Below are 26,292 nucleotides of genomic sequence, written 5' to 3'. Positions count from 1 at the left end.
GAAGTCTACTCGGGCCTAGGTGTATGGTGGACCACTTTATACTCTGCGATTAGAACGTCTTCCTTATGGAGTCTCTCTTTCAGGTCCACAGTGACTTTACAGCAGCTGCTACTCGAGGTGCTATGGCCGTCATTGATGGGAACGTCATGGCCATCAATCCCAGTGAGGAGACAAAGATGCAGATGTTTATCTGGAACAATATCTTCTTCAGTTTGGGTTTTGATGTCCGGGATCATTACAAAGATTTTGGTGGGGATAGTGCTGCCTATGTATCCCCCACAAATGATCTTAATGGTGTACGGACATACAATGCAGTGGATGTGGAAGGACTCTACACGCTGGGGACAGTGGTGGTGGATTATCGAGGTTACAGGGTTACTGCACAATCCATTATTCCAGGGATATTGGAGCGGGAACAAGAGCAGAGCGTCATTTACGGGTCTATTGACTTTGGCAAAACTGTTGTTTCCCACCCCAAGTACATGGAGTTGTTGGAGAAAACCAGCCGGCCCCTTAAAATTCTGAAACACAAAGTCCTTAATGACAAAGATGAGGAAGTGGAGCTGTGTTCCTCTGTAGAGTGCAAAGGCATCATTGGGAACGACGGGCGCCACTACATTTTGGATCTGCTACGTACTTTCCCCCCAGACCTTAATTTCCTTCCCGTTGAAGGTGAGGACATGCCAGAAGAATGTAAGAAGATGGGTTTCCCCAAAGAACACAGACACAAGTTATGCTGTCTTCGTCAGGAGCTGGTGGATGCTTTTGTGGAACACCGGTAACACTCTTCTTTCCTTATTGATATTGCCCGTTTCTAACCTGTTGCTAGAGCTGATGGAATTTTTGGGGCATAGCAGGGATTTTTTGGTTGATTCTAAAGGCCCCTGTCACCCTTCTGTCTTTTTTTTTTTTTTTTTTTTTTAAGTAGTAAAATTGCAGTGGGAAATACCAGAGTTCTCCACCTGAAAGCCTATATATTTAAAAGTTTCCATTACATTGTCCTTTACTGTCCTCTGGTAAAACTATTTTCTTTTTTTAATTAATGTATTTTTTTTATTATTTTTTTTACACACACATCCTTCTGGGTGTACCACATCCCAATTAACATTGCTCGGAGAGCATGCATTGTTCCTCCTCCTCCAGTTATATCCCCTGCTACACTCCCCATCTTAGAAGGAAAAAGAGGAGAGTTTCATACTACTACTCTTGTCTGTTTACTGGGACAGTGGAGAATTTAATAAGAGCACAGTATACGTACATATAAAAAAAGAAGAGCAGTCAAATTTATTTCTACCAATGTATGGAATATAACTCATCACTTAGTGTTAAGAGCAACAAGTCCCCTTTTACCTTTAGATCATTTACACATCATATTCTGCGTCACAACACTACAAACTATAGATCATTTGTCATTGTCAGCAGGTACAGATGGTTGAGATAATAATGGGCAAAGAGTGCAAGTTACAGGACAGTCAAAAATAGAAATTAAGCTCAACTCTCAATGTCTATGTTTGAACAGAACAGGTGATCATCTACATCAGGTATCGGCAACCTATGGCACTGCACCTGTGGGGGAAGTACACTGCCCTGCCACGGTTTTGCTATCAGGGCATGCTAAGTCTATAGCGGGGCATTCTGGGATATGTAACCTCACAAGAGCTAGTGCCATAGGTTGCCTACCCTGATCTACAGCAAGTACGGGTCCTTACACACTTTACTAACTCATTGTTTCTTTGCCAATTTCTGTGTTCCAATGTATATATAAGCAATGCTCTGCTTCCTTTCGCATCACAAATGCCTGGTCATACCCGAGATTGGACCCTGGTCCATCCCAGGAGCGACCCAGCATTTGTTGGCTTCAGCTCCCCCACAGCTACACAGCGTTTTCCAGGTCGATGACATCAGACGGAGGCGCGGTGGAGCGTCGTCCAGGGGGAGGAGGCAGCGCATGGAGGGGACGCCGTCTCCAAGCGATGCCTCCTCCATAGTGTGCTCATGACCTCGGTCACTCGACCCGGGTTACCTGTTCACAATGCACAGCAACCCAGGTCCGACCCAGGATTGTCAGGTTGTTGGACCCAGGAAATGTAAAAAGGCCCTTGCACATAGCACAGAGACCCGGATCGACCCAGGTTATTTTTGGGATGTGAAAGGGGTAATAGTCAACAGCACCCCTTCCCCAGCTACCTCATATCTTCTATCTCTCGGGAAAACACTTTATATACTGTACTTAAGCTTTTGTCTATTCTTTAAAGGAAAATAATTTACTGTAAACGTATAAAGCTCCATAACTACTAATTTATTTTACGAACATGCTCCTCCCTTTAGCTTACACCAATTTATAATGGGGGTGAGGGGTGCGTTTAGCCACACCACTCTCAACACACTAATCGTATTGCTCAGGTAACAGATATTGTGCACGATGTACTAAGTGATAAAGTGAAGTCATAAACCAAACGCCAACCAGCTCCTAACTGTCATTTGCTTTAAACAAATCGTATAACATGACTGTTAGGAGCTGTTTGGCTGGTTCTTTATCAGTCTCCATTTTATCACATTTCAAGCTCGGTATATCTGGACCATTAGGAGGGGAATTGTGAATATAAAGTACCCAAAGACATACTGACGGAGAACACAAATGCCATGTTACGTTTTCCTAATAGACAGTATGCTCTTATCTAGGATGAAAACCTCTGTTTGCATGTATGCATATGTACATACTGTATATGCCAAGGTAGATGTCCTTGTGTTTTTCTATATACAAAGCATCTTCCCCTTTTAATGATTAATTAGACAGACTCCACCTTTTGGGTATACAGTGCTAATCTAGTGTTCATTCTAGCAGCCGCCATCTTTCAAAACCCATGCAGTTCCTGTTCTCTGCCTGGGGTGTCGCTGCCTGCTGTGGTGTTTGTAGCACAGGTCTGATTTGCATATCTGTGCTGATCTACAGACCACACTGTGCCTGAAGCACTACAGCAGACAGTGACACCCCAGGCAGGGAAGAGGAACTGCATGGGTTTACAAAAATGGCGGGTGCTAGAATGAACATTACCAATCCCTTCCCAGTGACTAATTGGCATGACACATTAATGTTACCCCATTTGGAAGCCTATTCCGGGCATTGTACAAACTAGTGGCTAGTGAGCAAGTTTAAGACCTATATAGTAACCAGCTTCCAAATCTGTTCACATGCTCTTGGACTGTACAGAAAGCTGATCCCCCCCCCCCCCCCCCTGCTGTTCATAATGAATGACTTTTGGGTGACTAGAATATGAGACGGAGCCTATATGGGTGGCTAGTCTAGACCGTGTGTATAATGTGTTTTGTTTACCTTCTCATAATGACCAGTTATAGTGTATGCAGTTAGTTCTAGGTTTAGCCTGTGTAGAACAATTGGTTTGAACATTTATATATAGTGCTCATTCCAGCACACTGCATCTTTCAAAGCCTGTGCAGCTGTTCCCTGCCTGAGATGTCGCTCCCTGCTGTGGTGCTTCTAGCACAGGTCTGGTTTGCATATCAGTGCTGAGATACAGACCTCACTGTGCTAGAAGCCGGCAGGGACGAGAAGCTACATGGTTTTTGGAAGATGCAGGGTGCTAGAATGAACACTATATTATACAAAGTAGTCTTGGTATAACACAGAGTAGCATCACAGACCTACAGTATGCAGTTGCATTCCTCGAATGCCATCTGTACGGCAACACCCTTTTGTTATATTAAACTGGACATTTGTTGTGGGGGGAAACGCCGGTCCAAAAGGGGTCACAAGCCATGGTAATAGAAGATTTCAGGAAATGATCACCGCCCATCCTTCCCAAATGTCCCTGCCACATCTCTCCTTAATGCTCCTCGTTCAGCTGCTTCCATGAGTAATCAGTAATATAGGGAAATCTTTCCCTTGAGTGCATCAGCCCCCAACCTGCCCATGTACATCCATATGCTACCTTGCCTCACCAAGCGTGCCTCTGACTTACCCTCCCCATATGCTGCCCCCCCCCCCATTACACGTGCACAAGTGTACACACATACTCTGCCCTAACTGCTCTTTCCACTCCTGGATCTGCAGACGGGGCAGAGGTCTCAGCACAGCAGTGCACATTAAGAAGGGGCAAGCAGGCTATTGGGGTGGGGGGACAAAGATGTGGCAGTATTAAGAATTGCTTCCATGTGGAGGAGCTGCAATTGCAGGGTTATGGAAATATATATATTTTTTAAGCAATATTATCCCCATAGGACAGGGTCTACAAGGATATGTGTTATGAGTCACAGAGGCGCCTGTAGTGCAGGTCTCCGTAGAAGCCCCTCCCACAGGCCAAATGATTAGCATGAAAACAGAACTAAGGAAGCTTACAATGGTGGCGTACTTCATTACTTCACAATATGAACCACTCGCATATAAACGGGGTATACACCGATATCACAATGGGCTACCGCCATAGCCAGACTTGTCAGAATGTACCTACAGCCTGCATCTCGCAGACTGTTACATAAACCCCATAATGTATGTTACTTGGTGTGGGATCTGGAGAGTGCACCATATTATATACCAATCAGCTCCTACCTGTCATTTTTCAAACCAAGCCTGTAACTTCACAGTTAGGAGCTGATTGGCTGGTGATAAAAAACAGACACTTTTATCACTTCACAGACCTTAATAAATCTGCCCCTGATCTCCTTTGCAATTTGCTCCATTTCCCAGCTCTAACCTTGCCAGTGACAGAATGACACTTGCAGGGTAAATGTGAACAAGATCCAGTGTGCAGCTTCTCATGTAGTAATGTGCTGCTCTTTCAGATACCTCCTGTTCATGAAGTTGGCTGCTATGCAGCTCATGCAGCAGAAGAACTCCTCACAGGAGAACACAAATGCCCTGGAAAATGGGGCGCCTGCAGCCACGTCCGAAACCTCTGCCAAAAGTGAGCCTCAGGAAGAAAGCCCATCCAAGGACAAGGATGAGGATAGCCTGGCCCTAGATGATGTAGAGTCCCAGCTCAAAGACTTAGAAGAAACTGAGGCATCGTACAATGAAACAGGTATACAGCTTTTGTACATGGACTGTGAATCTTCTATATAATAAGTTGAAGTGTGTGTGTGTGTGTGTGCGCGCGTGTCTGTCGCATTGCAGACACACCTTGGCACGCAGAGGCACTAAATTCAGCAACAATGTACCTCTGGACCCGGTGGTGTGCACCTCGAACCCGTATTTGGGAAATTTCACTTAGAAAATTAAAAAACACCAAGGATTAATTTGCCTTGATTGATCTGGAAAAAAGATCGACGATCTGGGAAACCGATCAACTCCACACCTGATTTCATTGTTGTATGACACATTCAAACATTATGGTCAAGGCTTTAAACAATTAGGAATAATTGAGGATATACATATACCACACATCACACACACGTACACATTGTACACACACACACAGTTCACTATATACGCACACATATATACGTAGCACACCTTACACATTGGACAGATGCACACAACAGAACACACACATAGCACACCACATGCAGTTCAACACAAACCCCCACATACACTACAACACACACCCAAAAACAGTACAACAAACACACAGAACACACACACTTAAATATTGCACAGATACTGAAACACACAGAACACACACATTGGGGCAGATGTATTAAGCCTTAACAAGAGATAAATGCAAGGGTGATAACGAGAGATAAACCGAGAGCCAATCAGCTCCTTTCTGACTTTTTTCAAACACGGCCTGTAACATGGCAGTTAGCAGTGCCAGCTTTCAATAACCCAGCGACATCCCATTGTCCAGTGTGCCCCAGCCTGCGTAAGAGAGACATGCATTTGATGGCAATAGACTAAAAATCCTCTTATTTGGGAGTCCACAAATATTTGCCTTAACAGAAGTAGATTGTAGTTGTGTTCTCATACACTATCCAGCAGTCTTATCACACAGGATCACTTACACATAGGGTTCTTCTGGTGATGAGACCTTTATGTGTCCCTAATAGAGCCCTGCAATACGTAGAGTTATATTATAGAATATCCTTTTATTTTCCAGTGGCACTGAAGAGCAAGGAGGTGATCAAAAAAGCCTGCCAGGCTGTGGGTTCTGTCGGTGAGACATCCTTTGATATCCGCTTCAACCCAGATATCTTTTCTCCAGGTGAGGAATAAAGGGACCGATTGCGTCCAAATTTTTTCTGGTGCTCAAATTTGTTTTATTTAATGAAGCTTTAAAGCAAACCCTTTTTTAAGTTATGCGAGCCATATGTCAGGCAAGCGATAACCCAGTGATCTGCAACAGCCAAGAGAAAAGAAAGCGTTCTTGTAGGTGCACTAACTAAGGATCTTCACTATATCTAAATATAACCTTTATTGATGTGTGTAAAATCCAATCTTGGTGAAATATTTGAAAAATAATAGATTGTGTAGAAGAAATAAAGAATTTGATTGAAAATGTTTGAGGGCCACTGCTGATTGGTAGTATCAATATAGTTGTAAGGGTTTATTGGCCCCTATATTTGCATTAAGGGTGGTATTCAATGTGGGGTCACGGCTGTCGAGCTGGCTCCCCATGCTTCGGGCTCGGTGCCTCGCTCTGCTCAGCACACTATTTTATTCTCCCGCCACTCCCTAGTGGATAGTAGGGCATGAAATACTAACTTGTAACTAACAACTTGCTGGTGACCCAATTACCATGTCCCGTTTTATCCCTGACTTGCCAATCTCCATTATTCTTGGGATTTTCATCATGGTGGATTTCCCGGATCCAACTACCTGTGCATCATGAGAATGGGGGATAGTGCAAACGCAATGTTATGGGTGGGCAAAGGATTTAAACAACAAAACACCCTTCCCCTTATTAATGAATGTGCAAGTTTTACACTGTTACCTATTTTTAGGCAGCCTTCTAAGGGTGCTGGACAGGTTCCCGACAGTCGTTTACCCGACGTCGGGATCTCAACTGTCAAAACACGACGGCCACCCGCTATTTTCCCTCGTGGGGGTCCACGACCCCCATAGAGGAGGAATAGAATAGGTGGCTCGCGTATCGAGCCACTGTGCCCGCAAGGGGCTTTTTTGCGCTCGCCATGCAGTCTGACCGCCATGCTGTCCGGGCAGTCGGGATAATGACTGTCGGGATCCCGTACCACACCCCCTTCTAAATCCTTTATCATGCATTCTAAATCATAAAAAAAGTTTAGGCCCCATCTATGGGGAGCAGCACCCAATTGAAGTAGTTAAGCTCCATTCTCACAACTAGGGTACACACTAGGATGACTGATCAGCCGCGCATCTGCTGTGCTGCAATATGTTGAGAACATAATCGCTGGTACACATTTGCCAGCGTACCCGCTATATATCAGCCATTCAGTTGAACATCCGATATATCGGCCAGTTTGGACCTGTGCTTTACATCAGGATTAATATTGTGTACCTCTGAGCTATGTGTGCTGAAATATACGTAATGTGGGTCAAGATCAGGAGTAAAGTTCCATTGAGCCTTCAGTCAGTTTTTTTTTACTTAAACCATTTCTGTCCCCTGTACACACTACACAATCCCAGTGACGTGTCTGTGCTCTGACTACAGGTGTGCGGTTCCCAGAGTCCTCGCAGGTAGAAGTGCAGAATCAGAAACAACTGCTGAAGGATGCAGCGGCTTTTGTCCTGTCCTGTCAGATTCCATGCTTGGTAAGAACTTGTGCTACCTGGGAACATGCGTCCCTTGTATTGGATTGGTTGGGGGCAGAAGAATCTCTATATAACCAATTGGGTCCTCAAAGTTTTCACAGCAGCACAGAGTATGTTGGGAGCGGGGGAGTAGATTGACTGGTATCATTGTGTAAATCAGAACAATCTGTCCACTCAAGCTGTATCAATGCGGCGTGATGTTTGTCTAGCAGTATACTATATAGTCAAAATCGCACCACGTTTAGCTGCATCAGATTCACGGCCCCACTGTGTTTCTATCGCAAGCAGAAATAGACTGTGCAGACTGTTTCTACTATGTCGTAACGAGGGCCCTGCTGCATGCTGGGCCATGCATTCCCACCCCCCGCCATCATTTGTCATACAAGATTCCGGGTCTCCATGTTACACCCTCTGTACACAGCATTTGACCATGGTAGTGCGAAGTCCATGCCTAATGCGGCGCAGTTTCTAGGGCTGAATGTAACAACAATTTATAATAGAAATACCAATTTGCATATTCCTGTGGCTAAGGGACTTATAAAATAATAAAAAAAAAAAATACTACAAATTTTTTAAACCCTGGTTTGTGTGATATATTAATGCTGTCCGTACAAACCAGTGTGGTTTTTGGTGCCCTGTTCCTTTGCTCTTCACCACTACGGAACTGTACAGACTGCCCGTGCCTCTGTCACTAAGTGTTTAGTAAAGCATTTTTATGTTGTTACAGATAAAGGATTGTCTTGACCATAATGTAGTGCCAATGGATGGAGCCACATTGGCTGAAGCAATGCACCAGCGAGGAATCAACATGCGCTACCTAGGAAAAGTTATCGATATTGTCAACAAGTTCCCTGTTCCCACCCAGCTTGACCATGTCTATGTGAGTAATTCTGCTACTGGAAGCACTGTATGAGAGCTGCTCTGCGGAGAGGTCACTGACTTAACCTCTTGGTAACATCAGGTGACTTATTCCTGGTGGTTTGATAGGCTGCAATCATGACTGTGGGCTAGCTGTAGTTATACATTGAGGGCCTCCATGGCTGTGGGTTACTGGTGTGTATTAGGGAAAACCGAACACCTTATAGACATGTTAGTATAATTAGGATTATAGAAATGATGAAAGTTAACAATATAAATTCGTTTTTCCTCCTGTTTGTTTTAGAAAATACTAATCAGTGAAGTGATCACTAGGTCCGCAAAGCACATTTTTAAGACCTATCTACAGGTAAGAGATGGCAAAATGAGCCTTGATTACGTTTTTATGAGCAAATGTTTATTTAAAAATATAAAACCCAATACAGAAATGTAGCCTCATCGTTTACATTTGATTTCCAGTTTGTTAAATAATGCTTATATTGTTCTAAGCCGATAACTTTAATCTTCAGTCCTATCAGAGATGGGGACCTCATGAGGGTGGTCGTTATTGAGCATTCTTTATTCTTTGCCAGTGGCCTGGATTGGTAGACTGGCAGTGTTGGCGTAGTGGAGTGCGTATCGACCCATGGTATAAATCAGTGGTAGCCAACCCTAGCCCTCGAGAGCTACCAACAGTTCACGTGTTCCAGACAACCTAGCTGCTGCACTCATTAATCACTGACACATTTTAAAAGATGCACAGATGGAGCTAATTAGCTCACTTGTGATTCTGTGAGGAGACCTGCAAAACATGCACTGTTGGTAGCTCTCGAGGACTAGGGTTGGCTACCCCAGGTATAAATAGTTCACACTGGGTGACATTCACAGAACAGGCATCCGTGGAATATTTTTATTGGTATATATTTATAGCGATCTCCTGATGGATTTGTCAGGTGTCGCCAAAGTGCTGATGCTTGTATAATTTGCACCATTTCCAGCCAATATGGATGCCCCATGATTCATTTTTATGGGACATACATAGTTTCAATGTTCATAAGGGGTAATATATTAAACCAGAGCAGTGATTAACCAAAAGCAAAACGACAGCTACAGCAAAGTTTCACTAAATATTTTTTTTTCATACAAAGACTCATCACTTGCATTGATGGAATGAAGCCATTGGCGTCATCGTGCATACCGTAATCTTTTTGATAGCAGGCACTGTTGTAACATAACTTCTATTTCCCCCTATTCCAGGGAGTAGAGCTGTCTGGTTTATCCGCTGCCATCAGCCATTTTCTGAATGCCTTCCTCAGCTCCTTCCCTAACTCTGTGGCTCACCTCCCTGCTGATGAGCTGGTCTCCAAGAAAAAGAACAAAAAGCGCAAGAACCGGAACCTCAGCAGCTCTGACAACACAGCCTGGGCCAGCATCACCCCACAGGAGCTATGGAAAAACATCTGCTCCGAAGCCAAAGCATACTTCGACTATAGTCTTGAGTGGTGAGTGAGGAAGGGGTTCCAGCAAACACAGGGGTCAATTTATGAAGCAGTGATAAGGGAGGAGATGTGATAAAGTACCTGGTACTTCATCACCAGCCAATCAGCTACTGACTGTTCCTTTTTAAACCCAGCCTGTAACTTAACAGTCAGGAGCTGATTGGCTGGTGATAAAGTACCAGGCACTTTATCACTTCTCCTCCCTTATCACCGCTTCATACATCTACCTCACAATTACAGAGCGTGAATGTTTTTGATTGCCTGTCACTGCTCTGAACGTTCTCCTTACAAATCCATTGGTGATCAGCACCGTCGAGCATGACCAACTTCTAGTCTGCTGCAGATACAAGTAGCCAACATTGCTGTATAAGTAACCAGATCATTAGAGTTCTCTGCATAAATGTGCTTCAGGGAACTTATACATCAGCAAATGACTTGGGGTTGGGATGCCGTTGCAGCCAGTCAGGGATGTCACATGTCCAACTTTATTTACAGATTGAAGGTTGCGGGGCCTAGATCAGTCCAATACTGCAGAGTGAACGTACAGCTGACCAGTACGCATGTGCTGCGTGTAAGAGCATGGAGTATTTTTTCTTCATACAAAAGAAAGAAGGTCTGCACTTGTTGCAGCACAGATTATTTTAGTTGGCTGAAGGTTCCGCTTTATGCGTCGTCTTGCTCTAGTTTAACCTGAGGCTCTGAAGCTGATGCGAAGGTACAAGTCTCAGAATGGCCTGTCTGACTTTCGCTATTAGGGACTGCTAAAACAGTGGCAGGGCATGCTGGCATGTGTAGTTTTACAACAGCTGGAGAGATACGGGTTGGCCAAGATCTATATTGCAATTCTGTAAGATGTTTGTGGTCATACACTTTCTATTACTAGGTAGATTTCAGTTACCCTTATTGTGAATCCTAATACTGTATCATTCATTTTAAGATGCTTTTATCCAGAGACGCTTTTTGTGTTCTCAGCGGTCCTTCGTGCAGACAGTTTATATTATTGTCACTATATTTATGAAAGCTACAGAGTGTTGGATAACATTGGAGTTCCGGACATCAATCCTGTGTCATTTTGTTTGTAGTGAAAATGTGGACCAGGCTGTGGAGATGTATAATCTGCAGAAAATCAGCCTTCTCCGAGAGATCTGCAACAAAGTTGGCATTCAGGTAAGTTCTGCCCAGGTGATGCAGCGGTGTTCTGTTATTTCTGTTTCTTCTACATCACAGTCCCATATAGCACAATACCCTGGGTATTAACTTTGTGGGATAATGTAATATGCAGATGTCACTACTTGCTAACCACAATCTGCCTCCCATTTATAAGTAGCTTATATACAGCAGAATTAATATGTTGCCGAATAAACTATTTCCACCATATACTCGTGCCCCATGCTTTGAATTGAAGCCATGACCTCAGCACTGTGAGGCAGTAATTTATTATTATTTATTTATTAGCAGTTTCTTATATAGAGCACACATATTACGCAGCGCTTTACAGAGAATATTTGACCATTTACATCAGTCCCTGCCCCAGTGGAGCTTACAATCTATGTTCCCTACCACATGTACATGCACACACAGACATTCTCGGGTTAATTTTTTTTTGGGAGCCAATTAACCTACCAGTATATTTTTGGATTGTGAGAGGAAACCGGAGTACCCGGAGGAAACCCACGCAAGTACTGGGAGAATATACAAACTCCACACAGTTAGTTAGGGCCATGGTGGGTATTGAACCCATGACCTCAGTGCTATGAGGAAGGAATGCTAACCATTCCACCGTCCATGCTGCCCAACTGTCCCTGCAATGAGCAATACTCTCACCCCTGTGATTGGTTTAGCAATTTCTTCTAAAGGCATTAACAAATGATCCGTTCTACAACATACCAATATTGTAGTGTATGTAATACATTGATTCTCATTTTCCCTCAGGTCCTGCTGAAAGAGTACAACTTTGATAACAGACACAAACCGACCTTTACTGAAGAGGACATACTGAATATATTCCCTGTGGTGAAACATGTCAATCCCAAAGCGTCTGATGCTTTCCATTTCTTCCAGAGCGGACAGGCTAAAGTGCAGCAAGGTGAGTCCTTCTAATGGGAATATAGAAAGTGTGGGGTGCGCAATTAGCAGCAGCCGGTACTAGGGATTGTCAGTCCCTAATATTTATGGCAAGCAAAGAAAAATGGTTTGTACCGGCACTGGCTGAAACATACACTTGAGACGGTATATTGTTATAAATTTTACTAGTTAAATCACAATATTTTACAAATAAATAAAAAGATATACATTTATAATAAAATTTTAAAAAGATGACTAATTTGTAGGGCTCAGTCTCTTCATACAAATTGGTGGTATATAAGGAATGAGAAAGTTATAACCAGCTGAATAAGGTAAGATATATTACCATCCTTGTAGATATAATTTGTATTCCTGAGGAAGCCGGATATTTACTTTACCGGGGAAACGCGTTGAGCACCAGCAATTGACCAGCTAAGGGGTAACCCATCCCAGAGACCTACACCAACCATCCCTGCTACCAGCACACCACATATTTGGATCCAGGAATCAAGCTGCGGCTGTGGGATTCAGTATAATCCCTGAATTGGATACCTAGGTGAGCCATAAGGGAATCCTGAGCTCATTGAAATTCAGAGCACTGGGAACAATTGGTCAAAATTAACCCCTGGAATACAAATTATATCTACAAGGATGGTAATATATCTTACCTAATTCAGCTGGTTATAACTTTCTCATTCCTTATATACCACCAATTTGTATGAAGAGACGGAGCCCTACAAATTAGTCATCTTTTTAAAATTGTATTATAAATGTATATCTTTTTATTTATTTGTTAAATATTGTGATTTAACTAGTAAAATTTATAACAATATACCGTCTCAAGTGTATGTTTCAGCCAGCGCCGGTACAAACCATTTTTCTTTGAGTCCTTCTAATGGGATTATTGGATTCTTTAAGACACCTAAACATTGTGTCTGGTGGAAATAAAAATCTAGCAATGATGGGAGCAAAGAACAATCAACCATGAGCTTCCAAATGCGGAAGAGAGTAGATAATGGTCATTCAGACAAATTGGTAAAAAGCCATTTGATGACACTGATTTATCCAAACGATCGTTTTTATCCATTTTCCAGCAGTTGGAAGAAAAGGTTGATTGTCATTTTGCTCCAATACATAACCAGATATTTGTTCCCATTGGACGGATGCATCTTTGTCATTGTACCCAGATTTCCTCTGCGGTGTGAATTATAGTTATGGTTTTTGTCCAAAGGTTTTTTTAATTTATCAATACGGAAATTGGTGTCTGTGTATGTTAAAACCAAAAGGCAGTCTGTGTTCCTTGTTCTGATTAGCTTTTCTTACATACATAGCTGCCTAGGTAAATGGCCATTCAGCGGAAGTCGCCCGCCCAGTTACTGGTGCGGACGCCGCCGCTGCTGCCAGGTGTTGAGGTTGTGGTGCGGGTGACTCAGTAATAGAGCGCCTGCCGGCGGCCCAGATCTTGTAACCAGAGGCTGCTAGCAGGCCGCGAAAAAAAAACGTGCCTGCTCTTGCCGTGGCACAAAGAAAAAACTGGTGGGTCAGGGGGTGGGGTATGGAGTAGAGGGGAGGCAGAGGAGCATGCTGGGTTCAAATTTGTAACCATTTGGTGCCCACTCTGCTACCTCACCTCTCATACGCAGCGTATAGTCATGTGCCCCCTATGGACTCAAAGAAAGGGATTTATCAAGGTAAGACCATAAATTCTATCTCCATTTGTGTCTCTAGGTTTTCTTAAAGAAGGGTGTGAACTGATCAACGAAGCCTTAAATTTGTTTAATAACGTATATGGTGCTATGCACGTAGAGATCTGCGCATGCCTGCGGCTGCTTGCCCGACTCAACTACATCATGGGCGACTACTCAGAGGTAAGTGGCCGCTTTGTACAGACTTACTTTACTGGGACAAATTAGCAGCTTTTTCCTTTGCACCGGTTTCCAGAGATCTCCAGAACCACTCGCTGCATTGTACTGTTATCTGTGGTTCCATAAGATGCACATAATTGATATTGGAATCTGTCCCTCGGTGCCGGTGTAAGGCTGACTGTATCCATAGTGATGTTTTTAAAGTGGCTTTTAGAGTCTGCAGGCTAACAAAATATTTCCACTGAGTGTCTATTACCCACAAATTCAAGGTTGCTTTCGACTACCATGCAGTGATTGCTGTGTGCGGGAATAGGTATAATGCACTTACTGGCCTGTGCCCTCTGTGACAGAGAGATCCAATCCTAATGATTAAATGTACATACACTACAGACAGATGCTAGGAGTTAATGTTGGGAACCATTGCTCAGATTTCTGGCAGAAGTGTCCTGCCTTTTTTTTTTATTCCAATTTTAGATCATTTCCTATAATTTATACTTTGTATTTTACTGTCTGCGCAAAGTCCTATTAAACCGAGCTTGTTACTACTGTATTTGTCAGTAGTACACAGTAGAACAGCCATAATGGAGTGCTTGGGGTAGGTTGCTGTTCTTATAGGTATATTTTGGGGTTGTCCTGCCTTCTGAATGACATGTCCTAACGGTGTGTTTTGTAATGTTTTATGCAAGGCATTAAACAATCAGCAGAAAGCCGTCCTAATGAGTGAGAGAATATTGAGTGTTGAACACCCCAGCACCATCCAGGAATATGTAAGTGTACCCCAAACTGTTGGGGCTTGTACTGTATCTCTCTAGTGTATCTCCATTGCTCCAGTACAGTCCTAGTACATGTAGCGCTGACTCGCTTGTCTTTGTCTTAGATGCATCTAGCGCTGTACTGTTTTGCAAATAACCAGCTCTCCACTGCGCTGACTCTGCTGTACCGCGCTCGCTATCTCATACTGCTGCTGTTTGGGGAAGGACACCCGGAGATGGCGCTATTAGATGTAAGTACTACCGTTCTCTAGTTGCCGACATACTGCTAAAGTACTGACTCTGGTGATGGGGCGTGTTATCATTTTATATTTTTTTATTTTGCACTTTTCTACACTAAGCTCAGTGTGTTTTATTAGCTTTTGGGATCCTATGGTAAATGTATAGGACGAGCATAGAAAAGTGCACATCTGAAACACCAGTTAAAGTGATATAATTGCACTGGAAACGGTTCTGTTGTCAGAATTGCATCACATTGTATTATACCAGTGTTACAAATACTAGGGAAATGCATGAGTTGCTGAACTACAAATACATGTAATCTGGTATATAATACAGTAATTTATTGTAAAATAGTCATGACAAAAGACTCTGGGGTAGATCAGAATCAGTGATAAGGGAGGAAAAGTGGCCCTTGACAACCAATCAGCTACTCTGTATAATTTTATGTTATGCAAGTTATAGATAGTTACTTTTAGTGCTGATTGGTTGCCATGGACCACTTCTCCCCTGGCACACCCCTCTGTTTTGTAACTTTCTTGTGCTTGTCTAACTGAGCTTGTATTCCTGTGTATCTACAGAGCAACATTGGCCTAGTGCTACACGGAGTAATGGAGTATGACCTCTCCCTCCGCTTCCTGGAGAATGCACTCACCATCAACTCCAAATATCACGGAGCCAAGTCTCTCAAGGTGGCACTCAGGTGATTAGACTTTTATCCCACCTGTATTAAGATGTTTTGAAATCCCTTTCAGACCAAATATTTACCCATTTTGCTGTGTGTTCAGGAACGGCACACTGTGCAACCCCCTACATAACCAGTGTCGCCTCGCACCCATGCAGATGAACAAGAAGATCCTACAGAAATGTAGTGGTTACTGCATGTGGCAGATGTGTGCTGCTGGGCATTACACTAACGCACAGCAAGGCTAATTGAATTGATCCTTCCGTTTAAATGGCCACAGACTATGCAGTATGTTATTCAGTCAGCCGTTGATCGATATATCGCATGGTGCATCAACTCGCGTGTACAGAACAGGTTTGTGAACGACTTATCACGTCAGCCATGCAGCAATGCCAATATATCATGCAGATATAACTATATCTGCACGCTTGTACTGCCAACTGAGCCTTGTGCTAGCCACAATAACCGTCATCAATGACATCACCACTGTGAGGGCAAATGATTGTTGCTCGCCCAGTTGACTGTCATGACCAGATGTTACGAGGCGCTGATTGGTACATTTTATATGTTTACCAGAGTCTGCTGCTCACTCGGTGGACATGGGTTGGCATACACGTCAGTAAATTGTGTACCCAGCCTATGCTCACTGGTGCTGCTACAATTACTAGGAGCATATTTGTAATCAGTATCTATAGGGAAAGGAAAAGCCAAGCTTTAGCTCTTAACCCTTTGATTGCCAACATCTCTGGGAGAGATGTTCACAATATCTGCTAAAAAAGCCAGCGTCGCTCACATTTATTATATAAATGCAAATAAATGTTTGAAGAAAGGTTACATTTCCTATATGAGATAAATACTACAGGTCACTATAATGAATCAAAATGTTTTGCTTGGCGATTTTCACACCTATTTTGACATTCACTTGGCACTCAAAGGGTTAATGACTTCCCCCAGTTGCTGGGAATAGCCCAGGCTCACTGATGATATTGTGCATATACTGATAGTCACTAGGATTCATTTTTGTCAGCTCCAATGAACTTACGAGTATATTGATGGATTGTGTGAGGAAACCAAAGTGATCACACAAACATGGAGATACTATAGTCATACTCCACATATATACGGCCAGAGGATTAAACTCATGACCTCACAGATGTAATACTGACCACTGCACCAACCTTGTTGCTCATATTTCCGCAAAGAGCGAGACCACCACTTGGTTTTGGTCATATTACATCTCTAAATGCATCTATTCTTTTTGATGGATGGTTTTCGCTTTGTTGTTCTGTCTTGCAGTCACCACCTGGTAGCACGTGTGTATGAGACTAAGGGGGAGTTCCGCTCTGCCTTGCAGCACGAGAAGGAAGGATACACAATCTACAAGAACCAGGTGAGCTTGTGCAAATCGGCTATTCTACATTTCTGGACGAGTCTGGACTTGTGTATTCCTTTTTTTGTTTGGTCATTATGCGTGAAACTGGAAACTAATGGTTGTGTTCCGTATGCCCAGAATCTAAGAATTAAGCATGTATGGTATATAAATGCGTGTATCCTCCTTCCTCTAGCTGGGGGAGCAGCATGAAAAGACCAAAGAAAGTTCTGAGTACTTGAAGTACCTGACCCAGCAAGCTGTAGCTCTGCAGCGCACAATGAATGAGATTTACAAGAATGGATCCAGTGCCAACATAATGCCATTAAAGGTACGCCCTTTGGAGTTTTCCAAATAAAGTAATCAAATGTTACATTTCGGTTTTACATACCAGAAGGATGACAGGTCATAAAACAATTTCTATGATGCTGTTATCTGAGCACGTCACCAACTTAGGGATTGGTCTGTAGGTTTGCATAAAAATATTGGTGTTGTAATTGGTTGCTTTGTTTTTGTGGCGAAATGTCTGCCTGCCATTTTGTTTCGCATCTCCATTGTGCTCTGGAAAATGTAACCGTTGGAGAACTCTAACTGTGCACCCTCAGTGTGACCAGGAACATGTGGGATGGGAATTTAATAGGCTGAGAGATTCAGAAAGTGAGAGATTTGGTAAGAAATCTCCAGGTTTTTTTTAAAGGGGCAATCATTTACACTGCAAAATCAACCGGGTTTTGCAGTGTAAATGATTGCCGCTTTAAAACAAAAAAAAACACAACGAGATTTCTTACCAAATCTCTCACTTTCTGAATCTCTCATCCTATTACATTTCACCCATGGTCTGAAAACTGACCAATATGTGCAGCCACCCACTATTAATGTTTTTAAATTTTAGTCCTAAGGGGGTGAAAGGGGTAACATTTCCCCGGCTAGCAGCCCTTTGCATGGCTGAAACTGGACACATTAGCTAGTATTTGTTTTTCCTTTAATCTTCCATTACTTTAATCTGACCTTATGCCTCCAGTACTATGTGCTCCTTTGACTCAGATGTTTCTACTGTTTTATTATCCAAGCCCTATATGATGTATTTTTCCCCCCAGTTCACAGCTCCCAGCATGGCCAGTGTCCTGGATCAGCTCAATATCATTAATGGAATCATGTTCATCCCTCTCAGGTGACCTTTCATTGATTATTGCGTATTATTATTGCAGCACATACAGATAATAGATTGTACAGCGCGTGACGTGTGTGTGTGTGTGTGTATATTGTTACGTAAATGCATATAAGTTTAGGTAGACTGTTTTTATTTCCGAGTATGGAATAGCTGAGGGTTGTGCTTGGGAACTTTCTCCTATCCATAGCTATATTTCTGACATTGATCTTTTTGTTCTAGTCAAAAGGACCTGGAGAATCTGAAAGCTGAGGTTCAGCGACGTCAGCAGCTTCAGGACTCCATCATGGGAGCTGAAAGTCAGGAGGTTGAAGACAAAGGAACTAAAGGATTGGAAGAAGCTGAAAAGATCAAATCTACGGATGAGACTTCAGAGACGCAAATCTCTGCTTAGCTGTGGCCCTCCGCCTGAACCATTTTATAAACTGTCGCCCCCTCCGTGGGGTTTTCACCAAGGCCTGTAGGTTAAAGTAAGCGCGTCTTGGCGATACTATTGCACAGGTACAAATGCCGATAATACACAATGCAAAGAACTAATCAGTAAAGAATCATTGAGCTTGTGTCTGCTGCACTGAGACTCCTCGTCCTTAAGCAGCTGCTGTGTGTATGAGATTTAGGGGCCTCATTCAGCCCAAAACTGGGACTTCAAATGTGTGTGTAAGTTGTTGGGTGAGTATGTCATGGGAAATCCGTGTCGCATTTTATGTTTGTACCTTATAGGGTTCCCTTCTGCTTAGAGGCGGCTGAACATTTCTCAGGTCATTTTAGTAATGCGGACTGTAACATCTTTTGGGGGGGAAAGAGTCCGCGAGAAAAATTAGAAGCCGGATCACCTAAAAATTTCGAGCCATGATGTTGCTCGCGGCCACAGGCTTAAGCCATACACTAAATGGAACGATCCCCAAAACATTCATATTGCGTTTGGGTGGAAATAGGCATGGATGATGTTTCTGTGGAACTTTCATTTTATATGTTTTTTTTTTTGAGAGCATATGATAAACCATTTTGCTTTTATGCTTTCTTTTTATTTTTTTTATTATAAAATTTTAGGTTTTATTTTTTTGCTTTTTTTTATGGTGTTTGTATGGTGGCACAATAACATGCACGTCAGTTTCATTGGTGTGCTTCTAAGGCTCTAAAGAGCCACAATATATGTTCATCTCCGGAAGCTGAGACGTAGCTCTTCCATCCTATTGTTACCATCAAGCTAGTGCCTGAATATATAAACAAACACTGGTCACTACACCGTATTGTGGTGTAAAATCCAAAGCTTGCGGTAATCTCGTTGCCCCGTTACACCAGTTCCGCACTACACCCCCCTCATGAATAAAGTTATTTTTCCTTAGTCTATTTGTTTTCACCAGAAGCTTGCCACGTGTTACCAGGCTTTCCAAGTGGCATCATATGACAAAAGGCTTTTCTTCCAGCTACAAACTTGTCATTTTAGTGACTTGTTATTGACCTATATTACTACGACACAGAGTGTGGACGATGTTTTTCTGATCTGATGTAAAACGCTGTGATCATCAATATACCAGTAGTCCAAAACTGTCAGATAAATAACAACACATTGCTTTTGTTCTAGCTACTGAGTTGTGGTCCTCATTATTTTGTTATTAAAACAGCATTTGATTGTAAACCGCATATTCACTATTCGACTGCCTTAATCCCCGGCGTTGTGCGGCTTTGTCTCCCATTGTGTTGTAAATGCGTTTGTGCTGTTGTGGGCATAATGTAGTGGGTCTGGCCTTCTCATGAGTTCTGAAGAACGAATCAAAGCTTTGTGGGTTATACAGATAACTTAAACAGGTAAGAAAGATTTCTATTACATGAGGTACTCTAGTCTGTTGCTAGCTTTACTATACTTTAGCTCACTCTTGCTTTGCATTGTGGGAGACGGTCCTGGACTAAAAAATCTGATTGTAGCTCCATCATTTTTTTATTAATGACCCTACAGTGTTCTAAAAGCTGATTATTATTTTTTTCCTCTATGAAGTCAAGGTATTATAGCTCTTGGGTTTGTACAAGTTATCTGTATTTTTACTGTATTTGGATCATGTTCATAAGCCCTCTCTTGACCACCTTGTATTATTATTAACCTGACTCCAACCTGCTGGGCCTAAACTGCATTGAATGTTTTGGCACCATCTGGTTTGGGGAGATCTCCGAGAAGCATAACCCAGTGGTTCCCAAACTTTTTGAATCATGGTGCACTAGAGTATCAGAATTTTCATCACGGCACCCCTATAGGATTCTTATTGCGAAATTTGTATAAAAGTAAATTGTGTTGACTTTTTATATATTTAGGACCTGTTATGAGATGAGGGGCAGGATTCACTTCTTCTTGTCCACATATGTTATGATTCGCAGCCAACAGCACTATTTTAGGCTATTAAATTGACCAAAATCATTTGAATTGGTCCTGGACCACCAACACAGGGCACCCTGGGGCGCCACGACACACCGTTTGGGAACCACTGGCCTAGCCAGTGACTACTGCTCGTCTCCAATCCCTCTTTTTGTAACTGTTCCAATGCTGCTCTTTACTGTCTCATGATAAATGTATTTTTGGGAAGAACCTTCACTTTATGAAACCACAATAAATAAAAGCACTGTTGTCATTTATCCTAAACGACATGTTCCTAAAATTTGAGAATTTTAGCATTTAATAAATTGACAATAATGCATTTGCATGTGGTGTTTTTATTTACTGTTATGAGGGCTATGAAGACTTGGCTGCTCGCTTTTCTTAAAATTAGTAAATAAAAAAATATATATTTGCTTTTCTAGAGAAATATTTGCTAGTACAATAAAATATTAAAATGAAATATTATTAAAGAAAAGCAAATATTAGACAAAACCAATTTTCAAGTTTGTAATATATATTTTTTAATTAAAAGTTACATTTTGAAGTTCATGAATTTTGTTTTATTCATACGAGTAGTTACACAGAAGTGCCATGTCCTTGATGCAGCAATATCACCTTCCAAAGCCGGAGGGGCCAGGATCCAGTCTGCTCTAAAGACACTGCAATCCTCTACCACAGTGGTTCTCAAACTCGGTCCTCGGGACCCCACATAGTTCACGTTTTCCCGGTCACTCAACAGGTGCACTCATTACTGACTGACACATTTTAAACGATCCACAGGTGGAGCTAATTATTTCACTTGGTTCTGTGAGACCTGCAAAACATGCACTGTGTGGGACCGACTTTGAGAACTACCATATTTCTGCTGGGCATCCTCTTCATGAAGCAGTTGCCCATAGCAACCAGTCAGATGCTAACTGTCTAGCATTTATTATGTACATTATATACAAAATTCTAGCTAGAAGTGAACTAGTTACTATGGCAACCTCTCCCTTTTTCCACATTTTCACTTGTTAAAAGCTTTGATACATCTACCTCTTAGGGCAGTATTCAATGTTCCCGATTCACCGGGTTTTTTTTTTTTTTTTGTCGAATCGGGCTTTTTTCACTCCCTGCGGTGAATCTTTTGCACTGATTGCAAACCAATGTTCACACTTCGCCGGCCAGTTCTCCGTTTCATGCTTGCAAGTCGCTGGTGTATTTTAATGGGGTTTTCACTGGGATTCGCAGAGAGTGTATTCAATGCTAGGATGGAAAACTGCTTTCAGCATGATTTTCGCCATGATTCACTGTTTGCATTCGACATTTTTTAAGGTGAACTGAAATGTGATCTTTTAAAATAAAGGGTTTTTTTTTTGTCAAAATTCGCCAGCAGGGGTCGGTGAGCCGCTCATTAGATATGCAAGAGCAGGACCAGCGCAGCGCTCCCTCCACCGCCTCCCCTACCAGCTCTCCTGGCGGCAGCACTGTGTTGTTTGTGTCCCCAGTAGCCCTACTTTTCCCCCACACATTCTGGGGCAGGCAGGGAGGCTTCCATCTCCCCGCCTGCCGATGTATCCCAGCCCCCTGCGACGCTTAAAAATTGCCGTCAGGGGAAGCGAGCCCCTGAGGCATTGAATAGTGTGAGAGGGAGGGCTGGCAGTGAATGGTCCAGCCCTCCGGAACCTTGCAAATCCTAAACTTTAGTTCAATCTTGCTTTGCATTGTGGGAGACGGTCCTGGACTAAAGTAACCTGGGTTTTCAATCTTGTAATCTAATTGTAGCTCCATCATTTTTTATTAATGACCCTACAGTGTTCTAAAAGCTACTTTCATTTATGTGCACATGAAAATATATATTTAACTTTTAATTATAATTTTTTTTCACACATTTGCCGGCAGGGGCGGGGAGACGCTCATTAGATATTCGCTGCACACTGGTCCCGTTCGTTACATGTGCATGAGTGGGACCAGCGCAGCGCTGCCTCCCCTGCCAGCTCTCCGATGGGGGCAGCACTGTGCTGCCTGTGTCCCCGGGAGCCCTCCCTTTCCCCCCACACATTCTAGGGCAGGCAGGGAGGCTTCCATCTCACTCCCTGCCGCCGTCCCAAGCTCCCTGCGGTGGTTAAAAATTGCCATCAGGGGCAGCGAGCCCCTGAGGCATTAAAAAGGGTGAGAGGGAGGGCTGGCAGCGAATGCTCCAGCCCTCCGGAACCCTGCAAATGTGCAGCGAATCCTGTTTAGGATAATAGCGATAATTAACATTGAATACTGCCCTTAATATATGTGAGCACAAGACTAATCGCCTTTTGGGAAGGTGAGAGGAGGGGGGGGGGGATTTGCTGTCTCCACCAATAAAAAGTTTCGAAATAAACACGTTACAAAACTACCGTTCCATGGATAAATATACATACTCAAGCCTCGTGTTTAACTGTAAACTAAACGTTACGTTCTCTACTCTCCCAAAAAAAATATATATTTTTTTTGTAATAAAGAAAGGAGACACTTTCATTTCATATAGTGTTTGTTTCCTGTTGTGTAGGAATGGCCACTTCTTTCATTCTCCGTACCGGGATACGGTTGACAAGGGGAAGGTCGACAAGCATTAGGTCGCCCGCCGAAGGTCGACAAGGAGTTAGGTCAACAGGGTCATTAGGTCAACAAGTATTAGGTTGACATGGGGAAGGTTGACAGTCAAAAGGGCCACATGGGGTTTTTCAATTTTCCTTTTTGGAAGCAGGGTACCCTGGTAATTAGAAGACCTGTGCCAACAGGCGGTATTTGATGCTCTGTCATCCACTAGGGCGTGAGGAGGCACGGTAACTGAAGCATGGCAAACACAGCGATGCACCTTTTTTAAGTGTCCATGTTGACTGTCAACATTAGAGTTAAAAAAATGAAAACCCACATGTTGACCTAATTGACCCTGTCAACCTTCTTGCATGTTGACATTCAGTGGTCGACCTAGTGCTTTTCTATCCTATGATCCATACCCCTCATTACATATTCTATTTTTCATTTTTTTTTTTTATTGTATACAAAAACCTTTATCATACTGGTGTGTCCTTATACTCAGATCAAAAATAGTGCTGTTAATGTTACTTCTTTCAATGGTTTTATTCCACCAGTGTATGTCAAAAATGGATAAACTAAATTCTCATTAATGCAATAAGGGATCTAGAACTTATTTACAGCAAAGTCTAATTTGAAATAGCTAAAAAAAAAAGGAGGGTATTCAAGACGTTTAAACAAGATGGGACACCCAAATCATTTGCCGCATATAAAGAATGTAATAAGAAAGGTAAAAAGACAATCAAGATGGCTAAATTAGAGACTGAACATAAAATAGCCGCAGATAGCAAATCTAATCCCAACAAAATTCTAGTTATATAAACAGGAAATGGTTAAGGAAAATATTGGCCCTATAAAAATAAGCAGGGTACCCTGGTAATAGAAGGAAAAAACTAATCGGAATTATTCAATTCATTTTTTGCTTCAGTATTTACAAAGGAAAAATCTTCAGAAGATCTCCCACAGATTAAATGCTTGCTCCCAAACTGTTTGAGTCAGGAAATAGTCAAAAATAGTTCACAGAACCTAAATAGTAACAAATCTCCTGACTTGGATGAAGTACACCCTAGGATACTAAAATAATTGATTTCTGTCATAGCACTAACATTTATATCTGATATTCGAGGAATCAAACTCAGGGATGGTACCAAGGAACTGGTGCATAGCTAAAGTAGTACCAATATGGAAGAAATGTAGCAAAACTAACCCTGAAAATTATAGACCGGTCAGCTTAACATCCATTGTGGGGAAAATATTAGAATGAATAATAAGAGATAGTATCCAAAACAGAAGAAAGCGATAAGTAAGGCTCAGCATGGGTTCGTGAAAAATAGATCATGTCAGACTAATTTAATTAGCGTCTATGAGGAAGTCAGTAGGGGACAGGACTTGGGGAAATCTGTTGATGTAATACTGCTTGATTTCACTAAAGCTTTTGACATGGTGCTTCCATAAAAGGTTATTAATGAAACTAGGTAATTTAGGGTTAAGAGATAACATTTGTAATTAGATTAAAAACTGGTTGCACAAAATGCGGGAGAGAGTGGCGGTAAATGGCATACATTCCAGCTGGGGTAAGGTCCAAAGTGGAGTCCTGCAAGGTTCAATATTGGGAGCCACCTTGTTTAATATATTCAATAATGATATAGGCAGTGACAATGACTAAAACTGCAAAATTTGTGGAGGACATGAAATTGAGTAAGGAAAATAACTCAGGAGAGGATGTGTATACACTACAAAGTGACTTATTTAAACTGGAAAGGTGGAAAATGCAGTTTAACATTGATAAATGTAAATGAATTCATTATGGGAACAAAAATGAACAAGCTATTGCGAGACTAAATATAGTTATTATAGGGAATTCTGCTGTAGAGAAGGACTTGGGGGTCATCATAGATAAAAAAAATGGGTAATGAGCAATATGCACTAAGTGCAGCTGCAAAAGCAAACCAGACCCTGGCATGCATTAAAAGGGGAATGGATTAGAGGGATGCCAATGTGATAGTGCCTCTTTACAAGGCACTGGTGAGACCACACTTGAAATTCTGTGTTCAGTTCTGGGCACCGCACCTTAAAAAAGGACATACATTAATTGGAGCAGGTACAGAGAAGGGCGACTAAGCTAGTAAAAGGTCTCGAATCACTAGAATACAATGATGGGTTAAACAGGCTGAATGTTTTCACTGGAGAAACGGAGGTTGAGAGGTGACATGATTAGTATGTTGAAATACAGGATTGGGAAACCTATGGAACTGGGAGATGATTTGTTCACTAACAGGTCTGTACTTAGGACATGCGGGCATGTACTGAGGCTCGAGGAAAATAAATTCCGTACTGAATTAAGAAGAGGATTCTTCAACATTAGTGCAGTACAATTCTGGAACTCATTGCCGGTGGTTATGGTTGCAGCAACTACTGTTAATGGATTTAAATCAAAACTGGATTCATTTTCTCGCCACTAGGGGAATCTTATAGATATGACTTACTCAAGTCAGTAGTTACAAGTCAGATAGGTTGAACTCGATGGACTAATGTCTTTTTTTCAGCCTTAATTATGTAATCATGTGTAAAAACATTAATTACTTAATTATGTTTTTACATACAGGAACTGCTTGCTCAGTAGAAAACTATGGACTTACAGGTATTTCAATGCTCCCAGGATTTCACATAAAAAATAAATCCATACATATATATATATATATCTCTATCTATCCAGGGAATGGGACGACACTCTCTAAGAGGATCCATTAATGCTGGGGTGCACATGCCAGCGCTGGCATGTGCTAACAGCTCGTGTTGCTGCACTTTGGACACCTCATGGTGTTTCTTTATTTCGATGTATTTCTGATATGGCTGTCAAACAAGTCTTGATAAAGGCCCTAATACGGGTCAAAACGTTGACCAGTGTGATGGCAGCGTAATTAAATGAAATGAAATAAAGCAACCATTTTTACTTCAGTCTGGCGAGTGAAAGATTTATTTCAACATTTTGAGACACGCAGCCCCTTCGTCAGGATCGAAGGGGCTGCGTGCCTCAAAACGTTGAATTAAATCTTTCACTGATTTCACAAGTTACTCACCGTCTCCGAGTGCCGCCTGCATCTATAGTAATATATAAAAAAAAAATATATATATATATTCAATTATGCACAATATCAGGTGATTTTTCAATTGTTTATAAATATATAACACT

The 26,292-nt window shown here is 42.1% G+C and overlaps 1 protein-coding gene across 2 annotated transcripts in view; it reads left to right on the top strand.

The window, feature by feature from the left end:
• CLUH (CLUH binding protein of NUMT mRNA) overlaps nt 1–20,868 on the top strand; it is a 47,626-nt gene extending 26,758 nt beyond the window's left edge. For both annotated transcript variants that reach the window (XM_083172234.1, XM_083172235.1), the window contains exons 10-26: nt 84–778; nt 4,801–5,039; nt 6,054–6,158; nt 7,587–7,687; nt 8,415–8,567; nt 8,850–8,912; nt 9,800–10,044; nt 11,124–11,208; nt 11,974–12,127; nt 13,834–13,973; nt 14,657–14,737; nt 14,848–14,973; nt 15,541–15,662; nt 16,941–17,034; nt 17,210–17,344; nt 18,111–18,184; nt 18,404–20,868. In XM_083172234.1, the coding sequence (XP_083028360.1) occupies nt 84–778; nt 4,801–5,039; nt 6,054–6,158; nt 7,587–7,687; nt 8,415–8,567; nt 8,850–8,912; nt 9,800–10,044; nt 11,124–11,208; nt 11,974–12,127; nt 13,834–13,973; nt 14,657–14,737; nt 14,848–14,973; nt 15,541–15,662; nt 16,941–17,034; nt 17,210–17,344; nt 18,111–18,184; nt 18,404–18,575 (2,784 nt within the window). In that variant the 3' untranslated portion in view covers nt 18,576–20,868. The remainder of the gene's footprint in view (nt 1–83; nt 779–4,800; nt 5,040–6,053; nt 6,159–7,586; nt 7,688–8,414; nt 8,568–8,849; nt 8,913–9,799; nt 10,045–11,123; nt 11,209–11,973; nt 12,128–13,833; nt 13,974–14,656; nt 14,738–14,847; nt 14,974–15,540; nt 15,663–16,940; nt 17,035–17,209; nt 17,345–18,110; nt 18,185–18,403) is intronic.
• The last annotated feature ends 5,424 nt before the right edge of the window (nt 20,869–26,292 follow it).

This window comes from Crinia signifera, chromosome 2 (assembly GCF_055691185.1).
Source record: "Crinia signifera chromosome 2, ASM5569118v1, whole genome shotgun sequence".
In the NCBI taxonomy this organism is placed as follows: Eukaryota; Metazoa; Chordata; class Amphibia; order Anura; family Myobatrachidae; genus Crinia; species Crinia signifera.
The sequence above is the reverse complement of the archived record's forward strand: the minus strand, read 5'-3'. Positions and strand labels throughout refer to the sequence as shown.